This window comes from Heterocephalus glaber, unplaced genomic scaffold, assembly GCF_053883595.1.
Source record: "Heterocephalus glaber isolate CG9 unplaced genomic scaffold, H.glaber_assembly_v1.0 deba00001719, whole genome shotgun sequence".
In the NCBI taxonomy this organism is placed as follows: domain Eukaryota; kingdom Metazoa; phylum Chordata; class Mammalia; order Rodentia; family Bathyergidae; genus Heterocephalus; species Heterocephalus glaber.
In genome coordinates, this window is record NW_028258432.1 from 8,816,901 (window position 1) to 8,834,328 (window position 17,428).

Sequence of the window (17,428 nt, forward strand, 5' to 3'; positions counted from 1 at the left end):
CAATTTCAGCTTTTTGCTCCAACTTTTTTGGAAATCAGTACCTCTCACCTTTCTTTTGGGCCCTTGTACACACGGCTTCCCCAATGCTGCTGGCATCCAGAATTCTCCAGTCTCCAACTGGGAATCACATGCTATCTGCATTGTGAACACTTGGTACTATAGTTTGAATCTGGAATATCCTCCAAAAGCCCATGTGTTAGAGGCTTGGTCCTCAGCTAGTGGTGCTATTGGAAGGTGGTGGAAATTTTAAGAAGTAGGACCTCATTGGATGAAGTTAGGTCTTTGGTGGGAGTATGCCTTGAAGGGGATATTGAAACCCCAGCTTCTCTGTGTCTGTTTCTGTTTCTACTTCTTTCTCTATCTCTACTCTATCTCTGCCTCCCTCCCTCCCTCTCTCTCTCTGTCTCTCTCTGTCTCTCTCTCTGTCTCTCTGTCTTCCTAACCTACATAAAGTGAACAGGCCTCTTCCACCATGATTTCTACTATGGTACTATGTTGACACAGGCCCAAAACAACAGAGTCAAGTGACCATGGACTGAAACCTCTGACACTATGAGCCAAAATAAACATTTCCTCCTTTTAAGTTGATTATCTCAGGTATTTGGTCACAGTGAAGGAAAGCTGACTAACATACTTGATTTCTTGTTTGCCTGAGGAGGGAGAAATATATTCTCAATCATCTCTTAGATCCATTTTTCTCTTTTCTCTGTTCTTTTAGTCCCAGCTCCAGCCCTGCTGTTCCAGAAAGAATGATCCTTGAACACTCAGTTTGGATATTTCTAGGAGGATATGAAAGAATCAGAGAGGATTCCCCAGAGGATTCTGGGAAGATAGTTTGAAATCCCACCTTGGCTATGACTTGTGTGAAAGCAGCCTGATGGGGGCATTGGCCAGACTCTATAATTATTTTCATCATTGAATTTATTCAAGCAGAAGAGAAGCTCAGATATCACAAAACATACTTGCAGGATCATTTATGTTTTTAAGCAGGTTATAATTATGTAATATATCCCAATGGAATGAGTAATATTGATCCATTTGATTTATGCAGTGTTCTATGTCTAACTTCACTTGAATTGAGGCCCCACGTGGGACTGAGAAAAGAGAGTAAAAACGGGAACAAATGTCTCCTGTCTTTAGGCTGAAATGGTTTGTACTGGTGGCAGCTGGTTACCTGACAGTGTGCACGCCCCCAGCAGGTTCACTATATTCTCATGATGCCCCAGGTGAGTCAGCATTTTGAGCTCGGACATGAGTGCTTCTCTTTCAGAACTGTCTGCTTTTTCTGTCAATGGAGGAGTGTAAAGAAATGTCAAACTCAAGTAAAATAGAAATTTCATTTTGTTTAATAAATTAAAAATTTCCCCAGGTCAGATCTGACTTGTATTACTTATCAAAATTATAAAGAGAGACATAGATATAAAAAATAATGCATGAATTTAAAATAATAATACCCTGTGTTTTAAGACAGAATTTCAAAGACTGGTACCAATGTTGAATCTACTATGCCTTTCTACTAGGACCTCCTCTACTGACCAATATAAAAATCCTTAGAGTTGGCTCTCAAAACCAGTAAGATAACAGGGAGCTGCACAGGGCCCCTCCACTGCTGTGACCCTTGGGTTTCTGCACCGATTCCTTTCCTCCCACTCCCCCCTACCCCCCACACCCTGGCATGGGATGCCCAGGGCACTTTAAGGGGCGAGAAAAGTTGGGGTTGAGCCCCAGCTGTGCGGGGGTTGCCCTCCCTGAAGAAATGAATGGTAGCTTAGCTCCAAGTAAAAGGATTGTGTATGTGACCCACTTGTCCTTCTCCCTGACAACCACTTATACCAGATATTTCCCAAGAATGGCAAAGTTGTGAAGGTTACTGTAATGAAAGACAAAGATACGAGGAAGAGTAAAGGGGTTGCATTTATATTATTTTTCGATAAAGACTCTGCACAAAACTGCACCAGAGCCATAACCAAGAAACAGTTGTTTGGTACAGTGATAAAGGCAGGCATTGCTATTGACAATGGGAAAGCAGCTGAATTCATCTGAAGGTGAAACTACTTTGATAAATGGAAGTGTTAGGAATGTAGGGAAAGCGGACACTTAAGTTATGCCTGTGTGAAAAGTATGCTCTGAGAAGAGCGGGGGGAGGAGGGGGGAGGGGGAGGAGGGGGGGGGGAGAGGAGGAGGAGGAGGAGGAGGAGGAGGAGGAGGAGGAGGAGGAGGAGGAGGAGGAGAAGATTGCTGAACCAGAAAAAATTGAGGATGTAGCAGAATGTGAAGACAAAGAAGACCCTGCTCTCAACAGTCTCAGCCAAGCCATCTCAGCCCAGCAAGCCAAGACTGAAGAACAGAACAAATGGAAACCCAGTGCAGGGGACCCCTCAACCCAGAGGATTCATGGTGCCCAAGGATAAAGAAGAGCACGTACTTCAGTGATGAGGAAGAATTTAGTGATTAGAGTTGTACAATGGGGATGTCAGGAAAATAAAAACCATCTGCAGTACAAATTATTTGCTTATAGGAACATTTAATATCAAATATTTTTGTACCATAAATTAGTGCATAGAAAATAAAAAATAATTTTTAAAAGTAAAAAACAAACAAGATAATAATAACACATGATTTTCCTCCATAGCAGAGGTTAACAGATATACTGAAAGGAGAAACATATTTCATTCATTCATTCAGTCTCTCCAAGGATTCAAGTCAAAGAAAGTCAAGATAGGTGTGTCAGGAAGGGTGCTTGGCTCCAGCCTGTGTGTCTCATGTCTAGAACCTTCCATTTGTTGATAACTCCAAAGAGGAAGCCAAAGAGGACAATTCCTACGAATCAAGTTCTCACCGTCTATAACTGATGATGACGCTGTTGTGTGGCTGGTCAGGGCACCCTGCCCCAGGTACAGCCCAGGGCAAGGACAGGGTCTTTGGACTCTTTACTCCAACTTCCAGCCACCCACCCCAAAGTTACAGAAATAGTAATTTGTTTTATATTCAATGATGATTCAATTAAATTTTCAGGTCCAGATATTTGGAAGACATCCTAGCCTTTATGGTGGCCTTTCAGAGTGCTGATATCACCTACTTTGTCTTGAGTGAATACTGAGGGGTATTTCTTGTCTCCAAGATCTTGGCTTTGGATTTGGATCCTTTTCTGTGAGCCTCAACACCCACCAGCACATCACACCTTCAGTTGCTTCTGAAGGTGATTGTGACTGGAAAGGGACTTGTGACTTTAAACTGTCCATATGCTGATCCTTGGGAACAAAGTAATAGCTTATATTTCATGCCATGATTAATTTTTTCAGAGTGATTTCATATACCATTACCCTTTTCACTCATTCATGCATTCATTCAACAAGTATCTACTGAGTGCCTGCTGTGCAATATGTCAAGGAATGAAATATAACCAAGATATAGCCCCGTCTTCCTGGAGCTTAGAGTATCCTGGAAAAGGGAGACAAGTAAACAAGCCATTATAATATACAGCCAGTGCTCTATACAGTGAGTTCTGCAACTGTGAACACAGATTATATTATTTGGGAAAAATTGCATCTGTACTGAACTTACACAGACTTTTTCTTCCTTGTCATTACTACCCAAACAATACAGTATAACAACTACTTACATAGCATTTACATTGCATTAATTATTGGAGGTGATTTGAAATGTACAAAATGATGTGTGTTGGCTCTATGCAAAGACTATCATTTTACAAAAGGGAACTGAAGGGGCCAGGAATGTAGCTCAGTGACACAGCGCCTGCCTGGCAAGCATGAGGCCCTGAGTTTGATCCCCAGTACCAACAACAAAAAAAAAAGGAAAGAAAAAGAAAAAAAAAAAAACAGAAGGGAACTGAGCATCTGGAGTTTTGCTATCTTCAGACAGGGTCCTGGGAGCAATTCAAGGGATGACTGTAGTACTATAAATAAAATGTGGCAAATGAATGTAGGGTGCTACGGGGTCATGCAAGAAGGACAACTAACTTCGTGAATACCAAACCAGCACTCCAAAGAATTTTACACAATATCCTAGGAACAGACATTGAGGATCACAACCCCAGGAAGCAAAGCAGAATGAACCCATCTGGCATGACAAGAAATTAAATGTAAAGGGGGAGAACCCAACAAAAAGAAAAAGTCATGGCAATGACAAGTCAATGTTTCAGTTATAACCATCAATGTTAATGGTCTCAATTCACCAATCAAAAGAAACAGACTGGCAGAATGGGTCAAGAAGCAAAATCCAACAATATGCTGCATACAAGAAACACACTTAATTCAAAAGGAAACTCACAGACTGAAAGTTAAAGGGTGGAAAACAATACTCCATGCCAAAGGAACCCGAAAAAAAAGCAGAAGTAGCTATCCTCTTTGCAGATCAAGTAGATTTCAAACCAACACTGATTAAGAGAGACGAAGAAGGACACTACATCCTTGTAAAGGGAAGAATCCAAGAGGAAGAGATGACAATCATAAATATCTATGCACCAAACACTACTGTGCCCAACTATATAAAACAAATACTAATGGACATGAAAAGTCATATATGCACTAATACAATTGTAGTGGGGGACCTCAACACCCCACTGTCACAAATAGATAGATCAACTAGACAAAAAATAAGTAATGAAGTACAAGAACTCAATCGAACTCCTGAACAAATGAACTTAACAGATGTTTACAGAGTCTTCCACCCCACAAAATCAGAATACACATTCTTCTCAGCTGCACATGGGTCATTCTCCAAAATAGACCACATACTCACACATAGAACATGTTTAAGTAAGTGCAAAGGAACTGAAGTTATCCCCTGTATATTATCAGACCATAGTGCGATGAAATTGGAGATCCATAGCAGAAGAAACTCAAAAAATTTCATAAACACATGGAAATTGAACAACACACTTCTGAATAACCAATGGGTCACAGAGGAAATTAAAGAAGAAATCAGACAGTTCCTTCAATTAAATGACAATGACAATAAAACATATCAGAATATATGGGACACAATGAAAGCAGTCTTACCAGGGAAATTCATAGCAGTGAATATGCATATTAGGAAAACAGAACGAGCCCAATTAAACAACCTGATGCTGCACCTCAAGCTTCTAGAAGAAGAAGAACAGGACAACCCCAGAGCTCATACAAGGGAGGAAATTATAAAGATCAGAGGAGAAATCAATGCAATGGAGACTAAGAGAATGATACAAAAAAATCAATGAAGCCAAGAGTTGGTTCTTCGAAAGAATCAACAAAATTGATAAACCCTTAGCCAACCTTGTCAGAAAAAGGAAAGAAAAGGCCCAAATCCATGCAATTAGGAATGAAAAGGGTGAAATGACAACAGACCCAGCAGAAATCCAGAGGATCATCAATACCTACTTCCAGAACCTATACGCCAGTAAGATGGACTACACAGAAGAAATGGATAGATTCCTAGATACATATGAATTACCAAAGTTGAACGAAGAAGACCTAAAAATTCTGAACAATCCAATATCAACCAATGAAATTGAAAATGTAATTAAAAACTTATCAACTAAGAAAAGCCTGGGCCCTGATGGCTTCACTGCTGAATTCTACAAGACATTGAGAGAGGAACTGCTGCCACTACTGTTTCAACTCTTCAATGAAACTGAAAGGGAAGCAATACTCCCAAATTCATTCCCGGAAGCAAGCATCACCTTGATCCCCAAAGCAGAGAAAGACCCAACCGAAAAGGAGAACTATAGGCCAATCTCACTAATGAACATAGATGCAAAAATCCTTAATAAGATAATGGCAAACAGAATGCAGAAGATCATCAAGAAGATCATACACCCTGATCAAGTGGGATTCATCCCAGGGATGCAGGGATGGTTCAATATCCGCAAATCAATATAATACACTATATCAAAAGAGCTGAGGACAAAAACCTATGATTATCGCCATAGACGCAGAAAAAGCATTTGACAAAATCCAACATGCATTTATAAAAACCATACAAAAAATTGGAATAGATGGTCTCTACCTCAAACTGATAGAAGCCATCTATGAAAAACCAACAGCCAATATCATACTAAATGGTCAAAACTGAAATCCTTCACATTAAAATCAGGAACAAGACAAGGATGTCCACTATCACCACTCTTGTTCAATATAGTTCTGGAAACATTAGCCACGGCAATTAGACAAGAGAAAGAAATAAAAGGAATAAAGATAGGAAATGAAGAAGTCAAATTGTCATTATTTGCAGATGACATGATACTCTATATAGAAGACCCCAAGAACTCCACCAAAAGTCTTCTAGACTTAATAACCAAATTCAGTCAAGTAGCTGGTTACAAGGTCAACACACAAAAATCAAAAGCTTTCCTCTACCCTCACTGAGAGAGAAATAGGGCAAATAATTCCTTTCACAATAGCATCCAAAAAACTGACATACCTAGGAATCAACCTAACAAAAGAAATCAAAAACCTCTTGTCTGAAAACTATGGCATTCTGAAAAGAGAGATTGAAGATGATATCAGAAAATGGACAGACATCCCCTGTTCCTGGGTAGGAAGGATTAATATAGTGAAAATGGCCATACTTCCAAAACTGCTCTATAGATTTAATGCAATTCCAATTGAGATCCCAGCAGCATATTTCATGGACCTTGAGAAAACAATCAAAAAATTCATTTGGAACAAGAAGAGACCCAGAACAGCAAAAGCAATTCTAAGTAACAGAGACATGGCAGGGGTTATCATAATCCCCAACCTTAAACTATACTACAAAGCTACTGTGATAAAAACAGCATGGTACTGACAAAGAAACAGACCTGAGGACCAGTGGAACAGATTACAAGATGCAGAAACAATGCCAGACACACTCAGCCATCTCATCTTCGATAAAGGAGCCAAACACCCTCACTGGAGGAAAGATAGCCTCTTTAATAAATGGTGCTGGAAAAATTGGGCTTCAACTTGCCAAAGATTAAAACTAGACCTATATCTCTCACCATGCACTAAACTAAAATCAAAATGGATTAAAGATCTAAATACTAAAATAGAAACTCTGAACCAGTTGGAACAGAGGTTAGGTAGAACCCTTGAAAACATCAGTGTAGGAAAAGATTTTATGAACAAAACCTCAGTTGCCCGTGAACTAGCCCAAACAATCAACAAGGGGGATCTCTTCCTATTAAAAGGCTTCTGCACAGCAAGAGAAACCACCAGCAGTGTGAAGAGACAACCCATAATGTGGGAAAAAATCTTCACCTGCTCTTCCTCAGACAAAGGTCTACTATCTCAAATCTATAAAGAACTTGAAAAGATCAGACCTCCCAAATTTAAAGACTCAATTCAAAAATGGGCACCTGAAATGAACAGACATTTCTCAGACAAAGAAGTAGAAATAGCAAATAAATACATGAAAAAATTTCAACATCACTGGTCATTCGACAGATGCAAATGAAAACAATGCTGAGATTCCACTTCACTCCAGAAAGAATGGCTGCTATCATGAAATCAACCAATAACAAATGCTGGTGGGGCTGTGGGGAAAGAGGAACCCTGCTCCACTGTTGGTCGGAGTGTAGCCTGGTGCAAGCACTGTGGAAATCAGTATGGAGATACCTCAAAGAACTAGGACTGGAAGTCCCATTTGACCCTGCTATTCCACTGCTGGAGATCTTCCCCAAAGAATTAAAAGAATCATACCACAGTGATATTTGTGCACCCATGTTCATAGCAGCACAGTTTGTAACAGCTAAAACTTGGAAACAGCCCAAATGCCCATCAACTGGAGACTGGATAAAGAAAATGTGGTTTTTTTATAAAATGGAGTACTACTCAGCCATAAAAAATGAGAAATTAGAGACATTTATAGCTAAGTGGATGCACATTGAGGCCATACTCTTAAGTGAAATAAATAGGACATACATGTACAAATACTGAATAGTTTCTCTGGTGTGAGAAACTGAAAGTGTAAATAAGGACTAAGTGTATAATAGGTAATGTGAAATAGGAAGAAAAGGGGCAAAGGGGAAGGAAGTGGGAGGGCTAGGGGAAAGGATAGAAGGGAATGGGATTAATATGAGAACACCGAAAACTAGGAATAAAATCTTTGTAAATAGGGAGGAATAGAGGGGTTGAAGGGAAGGCAGGGGAAGGGTGAAAAATAAGAACCAAGAGAGACTATGTAAAGGTGCAGATTTCCAATGATGAATGTCATTATATTGTATACCTAAAATGTACCAATGATTAGAATGAATAATCGATAATGCAAAATAGGAAGAAAAGGTCCAAAGGGGTAGGGGTAATGGGAGGGGCAGGGAAAAGGAAAGAAGGGAAAGGAAAAATGATGAGAAATGGAAAAAATGGAAATAAAGTCTTTATAAATAGGGAAGGGTGGAGGGCGTGAAGGGAGGGCTAGGAACGGGGAAAAAATAAGAACCAAGATGCATCATGTAAAGGTACAATTCCCAATGAGAAATGTAAAGGTGTTGTATAACTAAAATGTACCAATAAAAGAATTTAATAAAAAAAAGAAGGACACCTAACATAGCCTTGCAGGGGTGGGGAAAGGGACCTCTGATGTCTAAACTGAGACCTGGAGAAAAATAAGAGGTAGCCAGGTGAATTCACAGTGAGGGCTGGGAGTGGAGAAGTTTGTAGACTGAAATGACAGACGTGCAAAGATCAAGAAAGAAGAGGACCAGGGATTTAGCTCAGTGGTGCCGCCACCTGCCTCACAAGAGCAAGGTCCTGAGTTCGATCCCTGGTACCAAAAAAAAGGAAAGAAGAGACCAACTGGGCATGGCGGCACACACCTATAATGCCAGCACTTGGGAAGGCTGAGGCAGGAGGATCACAACTTTGAGCACAGCCTGAACAAATTAGCAACACAGTGAGACCCTTCTCAAAATATAAAAATTTTAAAAAGCTGAAGATGTCACTAGTGTAAAGGCCCTGGGTTCAATCCCCAGTACTGCTGAAGAAGGAAACAGAGGGAGGGGGAAGGAAGGAGGAGGAGGAGGAGGAGGAGGAGGAGGAGGAGGAGGAGGAGGAGGGGAAAGAGGAAGAAGGTGAGGACAGGAGAGAGAGAGAGACAGAGTATGGCAAGATAGACACAGACCCTGTCTTCTTCAGGCTTATGAACTAATGCAGCAGATAAGATATTACTTGAGTAATTAAACATTTAATTACAATTATTAGAAACTTTATGGGAAAAGACAACGAAGAGCTAAGGTAACATAATGCAAGAGATTTGATGGGGGGGGTGCTTAGGACTGAATCCAGGGGCTCCTGCAAGCTAAGCATGTGCTTATCCACTGAGCTAGACCCCCACCCTCAAGGGGTTGGGTCCTGTCTGCAGCAGGGGAGGGAGAAAGCGTCCCTAAAGAAGTGATATTTAAGATACCCGAGTGAAAGGGGAAGAAAGGCTGGCCAGAAGAATATTCCTGTGCAAAGGCCCTCAGAAAGGAAGAGTAGCATGCTCTGGGGAAGCTGAAAGAATGGCAGTGTGCTGGAGCACTGAGAGCAAGAGGTGGAGAGGTTGGGCAGCAGCCAAATCATTCAGGACTATGTGGACCATTGTGAGAATAACCGAAAGCCAATGGAAATATTAAGCAGGAAAATGATACAATCTGTTTTGCATTTATTTCATCACCATCACCACCTGGACTTCAGCACAGAGAATCCACCAGGAGTTAAGAGTGGATACAGGGTACCTGCTTGGGAGACTATTACAGCCATTCGGGAGAGACAGGCCTGGACGAGGGTGGAAAGAGAAGATGGATCTGAGAGATACTAAGCAGGAAACCTGACAGGAATAGCTCGGGGAGGTAGGTAGAAAGAGGGCAGTGTCAAGGACAGTCCTGGCTTTCTGGTGCAGGAGACCAGCTTGAAACTGCACTGATAAAGCTTTAGAGATTATTGAACTGGCTTTTAATTTGGCTATTGATTAAAACTATATGTCATTCCAAGGCCTATGTGTGACTTGCTAAATGAGCCTTGGGCTTGTGTATGGGGAGAGACTTCCCTATGCCAATGTTCACAATTGAGATCTCAATGATTGATGAGATTGTGACATCTCTAATAGCAAGGTGACACTACAGCTGAAGAATTATGACTTTATACAGCCACTCTCCAAGATCAAACATTAGCTAAATATAATGCAGGTGGCTTGTTAGCTACAACCTGCAAAACAACACAGGTAGCTTGTTAAGTGTGACCTGTCCTTCAAAAAAATGCAATCATTCCTCCCTTTTACAGCCTGGCTCATGAATGCCTCAAGTCCTGCTATTCCCTACATCTCCCTTTGCGCCCCTTGCTATATTATATAATATAAATACTGACTAATCCAGAGCTCATGGTCTTAGCCGAGAGAGCTAAGATCAGATCCTGGCCCCCAAAGTAATAAATTACCGTTTGTTCTTATTTCTTTATTCCTTGTTCTATGTATATTATTCCTTCTTTCTTTGCTGTACCTTCATTCAGGTGGTTGGGTATCCCCCAACAACTGTTAGGCATCACCTGATATTCTGGCTTGCCCAAATGTGCAGAATATAGTTCCTCATGCACCTAGTACCAATCACTAAAAGGAGGGAATATTGATGGAAGGCTAGGTTGGGGAATTTGGTTTGGATGAGTTGAATTAAAGGGACTTTTAAGACATCTAAGCATTCGGCTATAAGAATTTGAAGCTCAGAGGGAGATGCAATCATGAGAACCATTAGTACACAAGAGGATTCCAGGGTATAAGGTGATCACCTATGGTGAACATGAGGAGGTCCAGGAACAAGCCCACAGGAACTCCACATCTAAAGCCAGATGGAAGGAGTGGGCCAACAAAGCACTGAGACTCAGTCAGAGAAGTAGCAGGAGATGCAAAAGAATATTGCAATGCAGAAGCCGGAGGAAGAAAGCATTGCAAGATGGAAAGACCAGTCAGGAGCATGAATTTATTCTGAAAAATCAAATAACATGAAAACAGAAAAATGCTCATTGGGCTTAGTTGGCTGGAGGTGTTGAGGCTCAGAAAACAATACTCCAGACCCTAAAGTATGGCAACTCAAGGTCTCTCATGCCTCCTCTCCAGCCAAGTCTTGTCTTTTAATCCTCTTTCACACCCAAAGCACAGAGAGGGGCCTTCTGAAGTTCCCTTCTCTGAGAGAAACTCTCTTCCCCAAAGAAATGCAATTGTTATGAAATCTCATTAACCAGAAAAGATCAATTCTCAGAAAAGATGAGACTTAAAATTCTCCAAGCTCAGGACACTGTCCCCAGAAAGATTTTTCATGTATTTTCTGAGAATAGTATCTAACAGATTTTATGTACATAATAAGACAGACAGATACCCCCCTATGCATTTCTTCCTTCACCTCTCCTATATGTTCTCCTCACCATCCTCCAGAAACCCAAGCACCCATCCAAGTTTCTATTCCTTTCTATAACTCAGGATAATATATAAGCTTCAACCATCTGGCCTTTCAGCCATTTGACTCATATTTTGTGTTAGATTCCAGTGCTGGAATTCAGTGCTGGATTCCAGTGATTTTCCCCATGCACATGAAGAAATTTGTATGTGTCTTAGTGAGACCCAATGTCAAAATAAAAAATAAAAAGACTAGGGCTGTAGCTCAGTGAAAAGACCCTGGGTTCAGTCCCCAGTACCACAAAAAAGGAGGGAGAGAGGGAGGGAGGAGGAGGAGGAGGAGGAGGAAAGGAAGGAAGGAAGGAAAGAAAGAAAGATGGAAAGAGAAAAGAAAAGAAAGAATTTTGGCCCTGACCCCAACCTACTCCTTTAAATCCTTGATACATGGCAGATGAGAACCATAAAAATAAGAAAAGAAAAGAAGGGGGAGAGTGGGAAACTGCCTTCCATTTCTGCACATCTTTGTTGACATTATTCCACTGTATATACTGTACCTTTCAGCATTTTGACTGCAACCTGGATTGAGACTCCTGTTTTACTAATTCCGTAAGCTGTTGCATTCATCACTTTTCCAAAAGCACCTGATCCTAGTATCTTTCCTGTAAAGGTAAACAGGGAATAAGTGTATTTTAACAGTCTCCCAATGAAAAGGAAATACTACAGAAACATCTAGGACATTCAATTCTTACCAAACTCTAAGTTTTCCCTTGGAAACTCCCATTTGAGATCATATTCATATTCTCTAAAATCAATGTAGTAGTATTCATTATCCAAGGAGCCAGTCACCTGTACCATTTGCAGCTGGCTTTCATACCTAAATTGCTTCAGAGATGAAATAATGAGTCAGTGAGCAATAGGCCGCTTTTCAGATATAGGAAACAATTATGAATTTTCCCCATTGCTTTTACCTTTTTGTACTTGTGACAAATTAGCATAATTAGGACAATAATGAAGGGAAGACAAAGCCCAACTGTTGCATAGAATGAGATGTTGTCTTGGATGAAAGGGAAGGGCCCTGCAACAAAAGAGCATCACTAAGCAATGAAATACAATTCCCGTTCACTGTGAGTAATCTCTTACTATAACCTCACACATTCTGCTCCCACAGAAACTAAGGCAACGTACCCATAAAGGACAAGTTCCCTTCCTAGAAAATTTTAAATGATTCTGAACCCATTAAAAAAAAATCATTTACTAGGGTTATAAGAATTTCATCCATTTAAACTCATGGGAAGTACAAGTCAGATTTTTTAAAAGTCTGTGTTCCCCCATGAATGTTCCTCCTATGAATCCGAATGTTGGAGACATTAGCTTTGTGATGCTGGTGATTCTAAACCAGTAGTGTAGGTGGACAAGTTACAAAACTGTTTAATTCAGGCAAGGGTTCTAAGAAAAAAATAAAAAATTATTTTAAAGTAGGCTAGGGCCGGGGACTTAGCTCAATGGCACCGCACCTGCCTCACAAGCACAAGGTCCTGAGTTCAATCTCCAGTACCGAAAAAAAATAAAAAAATAAAGTAGGCTAAAGGTAAATAAGGAGATTAACCAAAAGGAAAATGATAGGCTCTGAATTATTAAATCTGTTTTGCTAAAGGGGAAGGGAAAGTGGGAGGGGTAGGGGAAAGGAAAGAAGGGAATGGAATTAATATGAGAAAATGGAGAAATGGAAACAAAATCTTTGTAAATAGGGAGGGATGGAGGGGTCGAAGGGAGGGCAGGGGAAGAGGGAAAAATAAGAACCAAGAGAGACTATGTAAAGGTGCAAATTTCCAATGATGAATGTCGTTATATTGTACACCTAAAATGTACCAATGATTAGAATGAATAATCGATAATGTAAAATAGGAAGAAAAGGTCCAAAGAGGTAGGGGTAGTGGGAGGGGCAGGGGAAAGGAAAGAAGGAAAAGGAAAAATGATGAGAAATGGAAATAAAGTCTTTGTAAATAGGGAAGGGTGGAGGGGGTGAAGGGAGGGCTAGAATGGGGAAAAAATAAGAACCAAGATGCGTCATGTAAAGGTACAATTCCCAATGAGAAATGTAATTGTGTTGTATACCTAAAATGTACCAATAAAAGAATTTAAGTAATAATTTTTAAAAATCTGTTTTGCTAGAGTTGGATCTTTATCATATCATGAGTTTATGAGTTCTCCACGTCAATAACTTATGAGTCATAATAATGTAAGTAGAACTCTGCCTGAAATGCAAAACAGTACAATATAGGTCAGTGGGGATTCTTGCCTTACCAAAAAGCCTTCTGTTTTTACACATCCAACCTATATTCTCTTGTAAAATTTCCCCAATAAAAACTAGCAACAGGGACTACTTCTATTGGGGAATTCCTGAGGGTGAAGTATTACAACAGCAACTGTAGCATACCTGGTGCATTTAAAAGGATTGTTTCGCAAGATGTGCCCACAGAATTGTATGCGCAGCATTTGACCAGGAACCCTTTCACAGCCTCACTCATGTTTAGGGTACTGCTCGATACCCACTGTCCAAACACTTTTCTGTTAGCCTTTTTATTCCAGACTCCTTCTGTGATTTCTTCTGTGCAGCTGAAAACCAATAACAGGCAGAACAGTTAAGATAGCTGCAGCTGTTGCCAGAGAGGAAGTCAGGGTTTCTGTAAGGAGTTCTCATAGGCATTTATCTATGACAAGTTATCAGAAACAATTTATGGCCATGGAAAAATTATGGTTGATTCAGAAGGTCATAACTTTACATATGTCATCATTTCTTCCTAAACTGTATTCAGGGAAAAGATAATATGTGAGAGAGCTTTTGATCCAGGGAGGTTCTGATTACTTGGGAGACTTGTCTGAACATTTCTTCCAGGTCCAAGAGGGTAATGGGTATCCATCTGAGGAACAAGATGCTTGACTTGCTGATGCTTCAGCCAGCACTTGAGGTTTTCCTGCAGAGAATAACATGCATAATGAGCTCATGGGGTTGATACTTTCCAGAAATAATTTCAAATTTGACATCAGTATAAGCTTCCCATTTATTCTAGGCAGTGTGTGCTTCCGGCAGGTGTCTCATTTGGGATGTCTTTTACTCCCTCCTTCCTCCTTGCCATGAAACCATATCAGGTAGCCCTGATACGGCAGTCAGGAACCTTCATGGGTATAAGAGATGGAGAAATTCTTGGGCCATAATCCAAGACCTGTTACCCACAGAAGGTGGAGACATGTCTTTTTCCTTTTCTCCTCTGCCAACAATGGATGGAATGCACCCTTCCCTTATTCCCCTATTCTCAGGGCAAGAACCAGGGATACTGGGACAATGAGGGGGCACCATGATATCTCCAAGGATAAGCTATATGCTACTGATCCATATCTTACACCAGGAAGAAATCCCTTAAAATAGTATGAAGAGGTTCTAAAAAGTTCTATACTCATGACCCAGTGGAAAATTACCAAACCCTAGACCAGCAACCCCACAAAACCTGGTCTCTTTCCTTTATTAAGGAGGTTAGTCTGATATCCTCTATCAGAGCTGTGCCCCTTTCAGCTCTTCTTCTTTTTCAGCTGACGTCCCTTCCCCATTTTCTCTACTTTCTTAACTGAAGTGTTTGCCTGTAAGTTTGTGCTGTTGCCTCAGTTTTAATTTTCATTATCCTGGAGACAAAAGTTTCTACATGTCCCATATTAACAATAGCTCTCCACTGCACTTTACTTTTTCACTGCTTGACTCCTCCTGGAGAAAGCTAAGGTGTAGGCCTCTACCTACATACTGTATCTCAAAATGACTCTTAGCTTCAGGAGGATATCTGCAAAAAGTTTAATGAAACATATACTTGTCTTTTTCTCTTTACTCTTATCTTTTTATAGGCCAAAGAAATGATAATTATTCAAACAAATAAATGGCAGTGATATGACTTTCAGCTTTTCCTTAACATGACCTTTTGAAGTATTAAAGTCAATAAAGTTACAACATTAAAGTACATGTAGAAAAGATACAGAATCAAGTCTCTTAACCAGCAGGTAAAATGTCAAGACATTTAGCATACCAAAAAAAAAAAAGTTCCAAAGCATCCTTTCTAAGCTATGATTTGGTGCATGCTAGTTAAGATTAACAGAATATAAAGGCATTAAAAGACAAAAATGAAATTCTTGCTGATTGGACTTACTTCTTATATTCAGTGTGAACATTTTGGTGAACTGAGCATCATCATTTTCTGCATGGAATATATATTCTCCTGGCTGGTGCTTATGGTTGCAGAACTTAGATATGCTGTTTGAAAAAGAATGAAAGACAGACTTAGCCTGATTTTTACAGAAGACACTGCAATGAAAGACTGCATGGAAAGAGACTTCTGCAAGGCTATCTCCACTGCTAAAGTTCAGGGATCCAGGAGGTATCTGTATTCTAGACCCTTGCTACTCAAAGTGTGATGCATAGACAGGCAGCCTCAGTATGAGTGTAGTGTTATTTGGGAATTTGGCAGAAATGCAAAATTCAGACCCTACCCTAAAGCAAGGGCTTCAGTTGATACAGTAGTTTTAAGGTGGCCCCCCTATGTACACTAAGGGCTAGGGCTAGTTGGGTATCTCAGAGAGACCTGCAAGTTCCTTCCCCTTATATATTTTGGATAGTCTGACTTCCCAGAACACGGAAGAAGCTCTGCAGGTGGGAGAGTTGTCCTGCTTCCTGAAATGACTAGCTTGCTGATGTTGGTCCAAGGTAGAACCTCTAATTTATGAAGCAATTATCAATGCTGAGGAATTCAGTCATTCAACAGTCAAAAATCTTATTTTGTAGAAAAAAATCAAGTATACAAGTATTTGAAAAAAACTGGTTTCTGTTCTCACAGAATATATAGTTTGGTGGTGAACGCAGATAAATAAAGAGACAGTTACAGTAGTGTGGGAAGTTGGGAAGTCTTATGAAAAGAGAAGTAAAAGTTCAGATTTGGGGTTTCAGAGCACAACAGATGAATGTCATCTAAGGTTGTGAAAATGGGAAAGAAAAGAGCAAACCAAGCAAAAAGGCACCAAGCAAAAAGAAATTCGAGGTGCTGGACTGTATACAGCAAAAGAAGGCAATGGTAGAGTCCCAGTTGATCTCTAAGACTCAGAACAGACAACTGGATTTTGCAGCTTTTGAGCATATGTTGATCTGACACTGGTGTTCTTTGTGTGATCTTAACTTCTAGTGAAACATTAATTCTAGTGATGACAGACTTCATTTCTCTGATCTGTCAAATGTTTCCAGCAGTTAAAAGCTGAGCATTAGTGAGTTGTTTTTTTTTTTAAATATGCTTTATTAACATGAAGACTGAAGGAGTAAAAAGGGGGGATTTCTCATCCTGTCCAACTTCTGAACAACCAGGAGGAAATGGTTGGTAAAGTGGAGGCAGGAGAAAGATTGAGGGGAATGCCAGACAGACAGCTTAAGGAGGGGAAGAATAAGTCTAGCTACATGGGATTCCTAGACTTTTGAAAGGCAGTATTTAAGTGGCCTAAGAAAAGATATGAGCTTCTAAAAGGGAAAATATCATTTTGGGGGGCACTGGCCAAAGACCATAAAAAGGAAGAAGAGAAGAGGTTAAAAAAGAGAAATCAAAAGTATAAATAAGGACCAAAATGTATACTAAATACTATGAAACAGGAAGAAAATGTTCAAATGGGAAGGGGAACTAAGAGGGGGAGGGGGGAACAGAAGGAAGGGAAAAGAAAAAAATGAGAAAAGAAGGAAAAAAGTGGAAACAGAGCTTTTATAAATAAGGAGGGGAAGAGGGGTTGAAGAGAGGGGAGGGAATGGGAACAAAAAGAAGAATCACAATCTATCATGTACAGGTCCCAGTTCTCTACGATGAGTGTGATCGTTATGTATATCTAAATTGTACTGATAAACTTAATTAATTAAAAAAAACACCAAGAATGCTCACATTAAAGAAAAAGAGAGAGAAAGACAGGAAGGAAGCTAAGAAAGAGAAATAAGGAGGGAGGGGGCAGCCAGCCATGTGGCTATCTGGGGACCATGCCAAAAGCTGTAGCCAGTTTGGTGGGGAAAGTAATGACCCAGTCT

At 40.2% G+C, this 17,428-nt stretch overlaps 1 protein-coding gene across 5 annotated transcripts in view; it reads right to left on the reverse strand.

The window, feature by feature from the left end:
- Positions 1–17,428, reverse strand: part of Flt3 (fms related receptor tyrosine kinase 3) — a 110,366-nt gene that overhangs the window by 16,407 nt on the left and 76,531 nt on the right. For all 5 annotated transcript variants that reach the window (XM_004854805.4, XM_004854804.4, XM_087199384.1 and 2 more), the window contains 7 exons: positions 15,528–15,631; positions 14,204–14,312; positions 13,775–13,953; positions 12,306–12,412; positions 12,087–12,219; positions 11,892–11,996; positions 1,175–1,285 (listed from right to left, as the gene is read on the reverse strand). In XM_004854805.4, the coding sequence (XP_004854862.1) occupies positions 1,175–1,285; positions 11,892–11,996; positions 12,087–12,219; positions 12,306–12,412; positions 13,775–13,953; positions 14,204–14,312; positions 15,528–15,631 (848 nt within the window). The remainder of the gene's footprint in view (positions 1–1,174; positions 1,286–11,891; positions 11,997–12,086; positions 12,220–12,305; positions 12,413–13,774; positions 13,954–14,203; positions 14,313–15,527; positions 15,632–17,428) is intronic.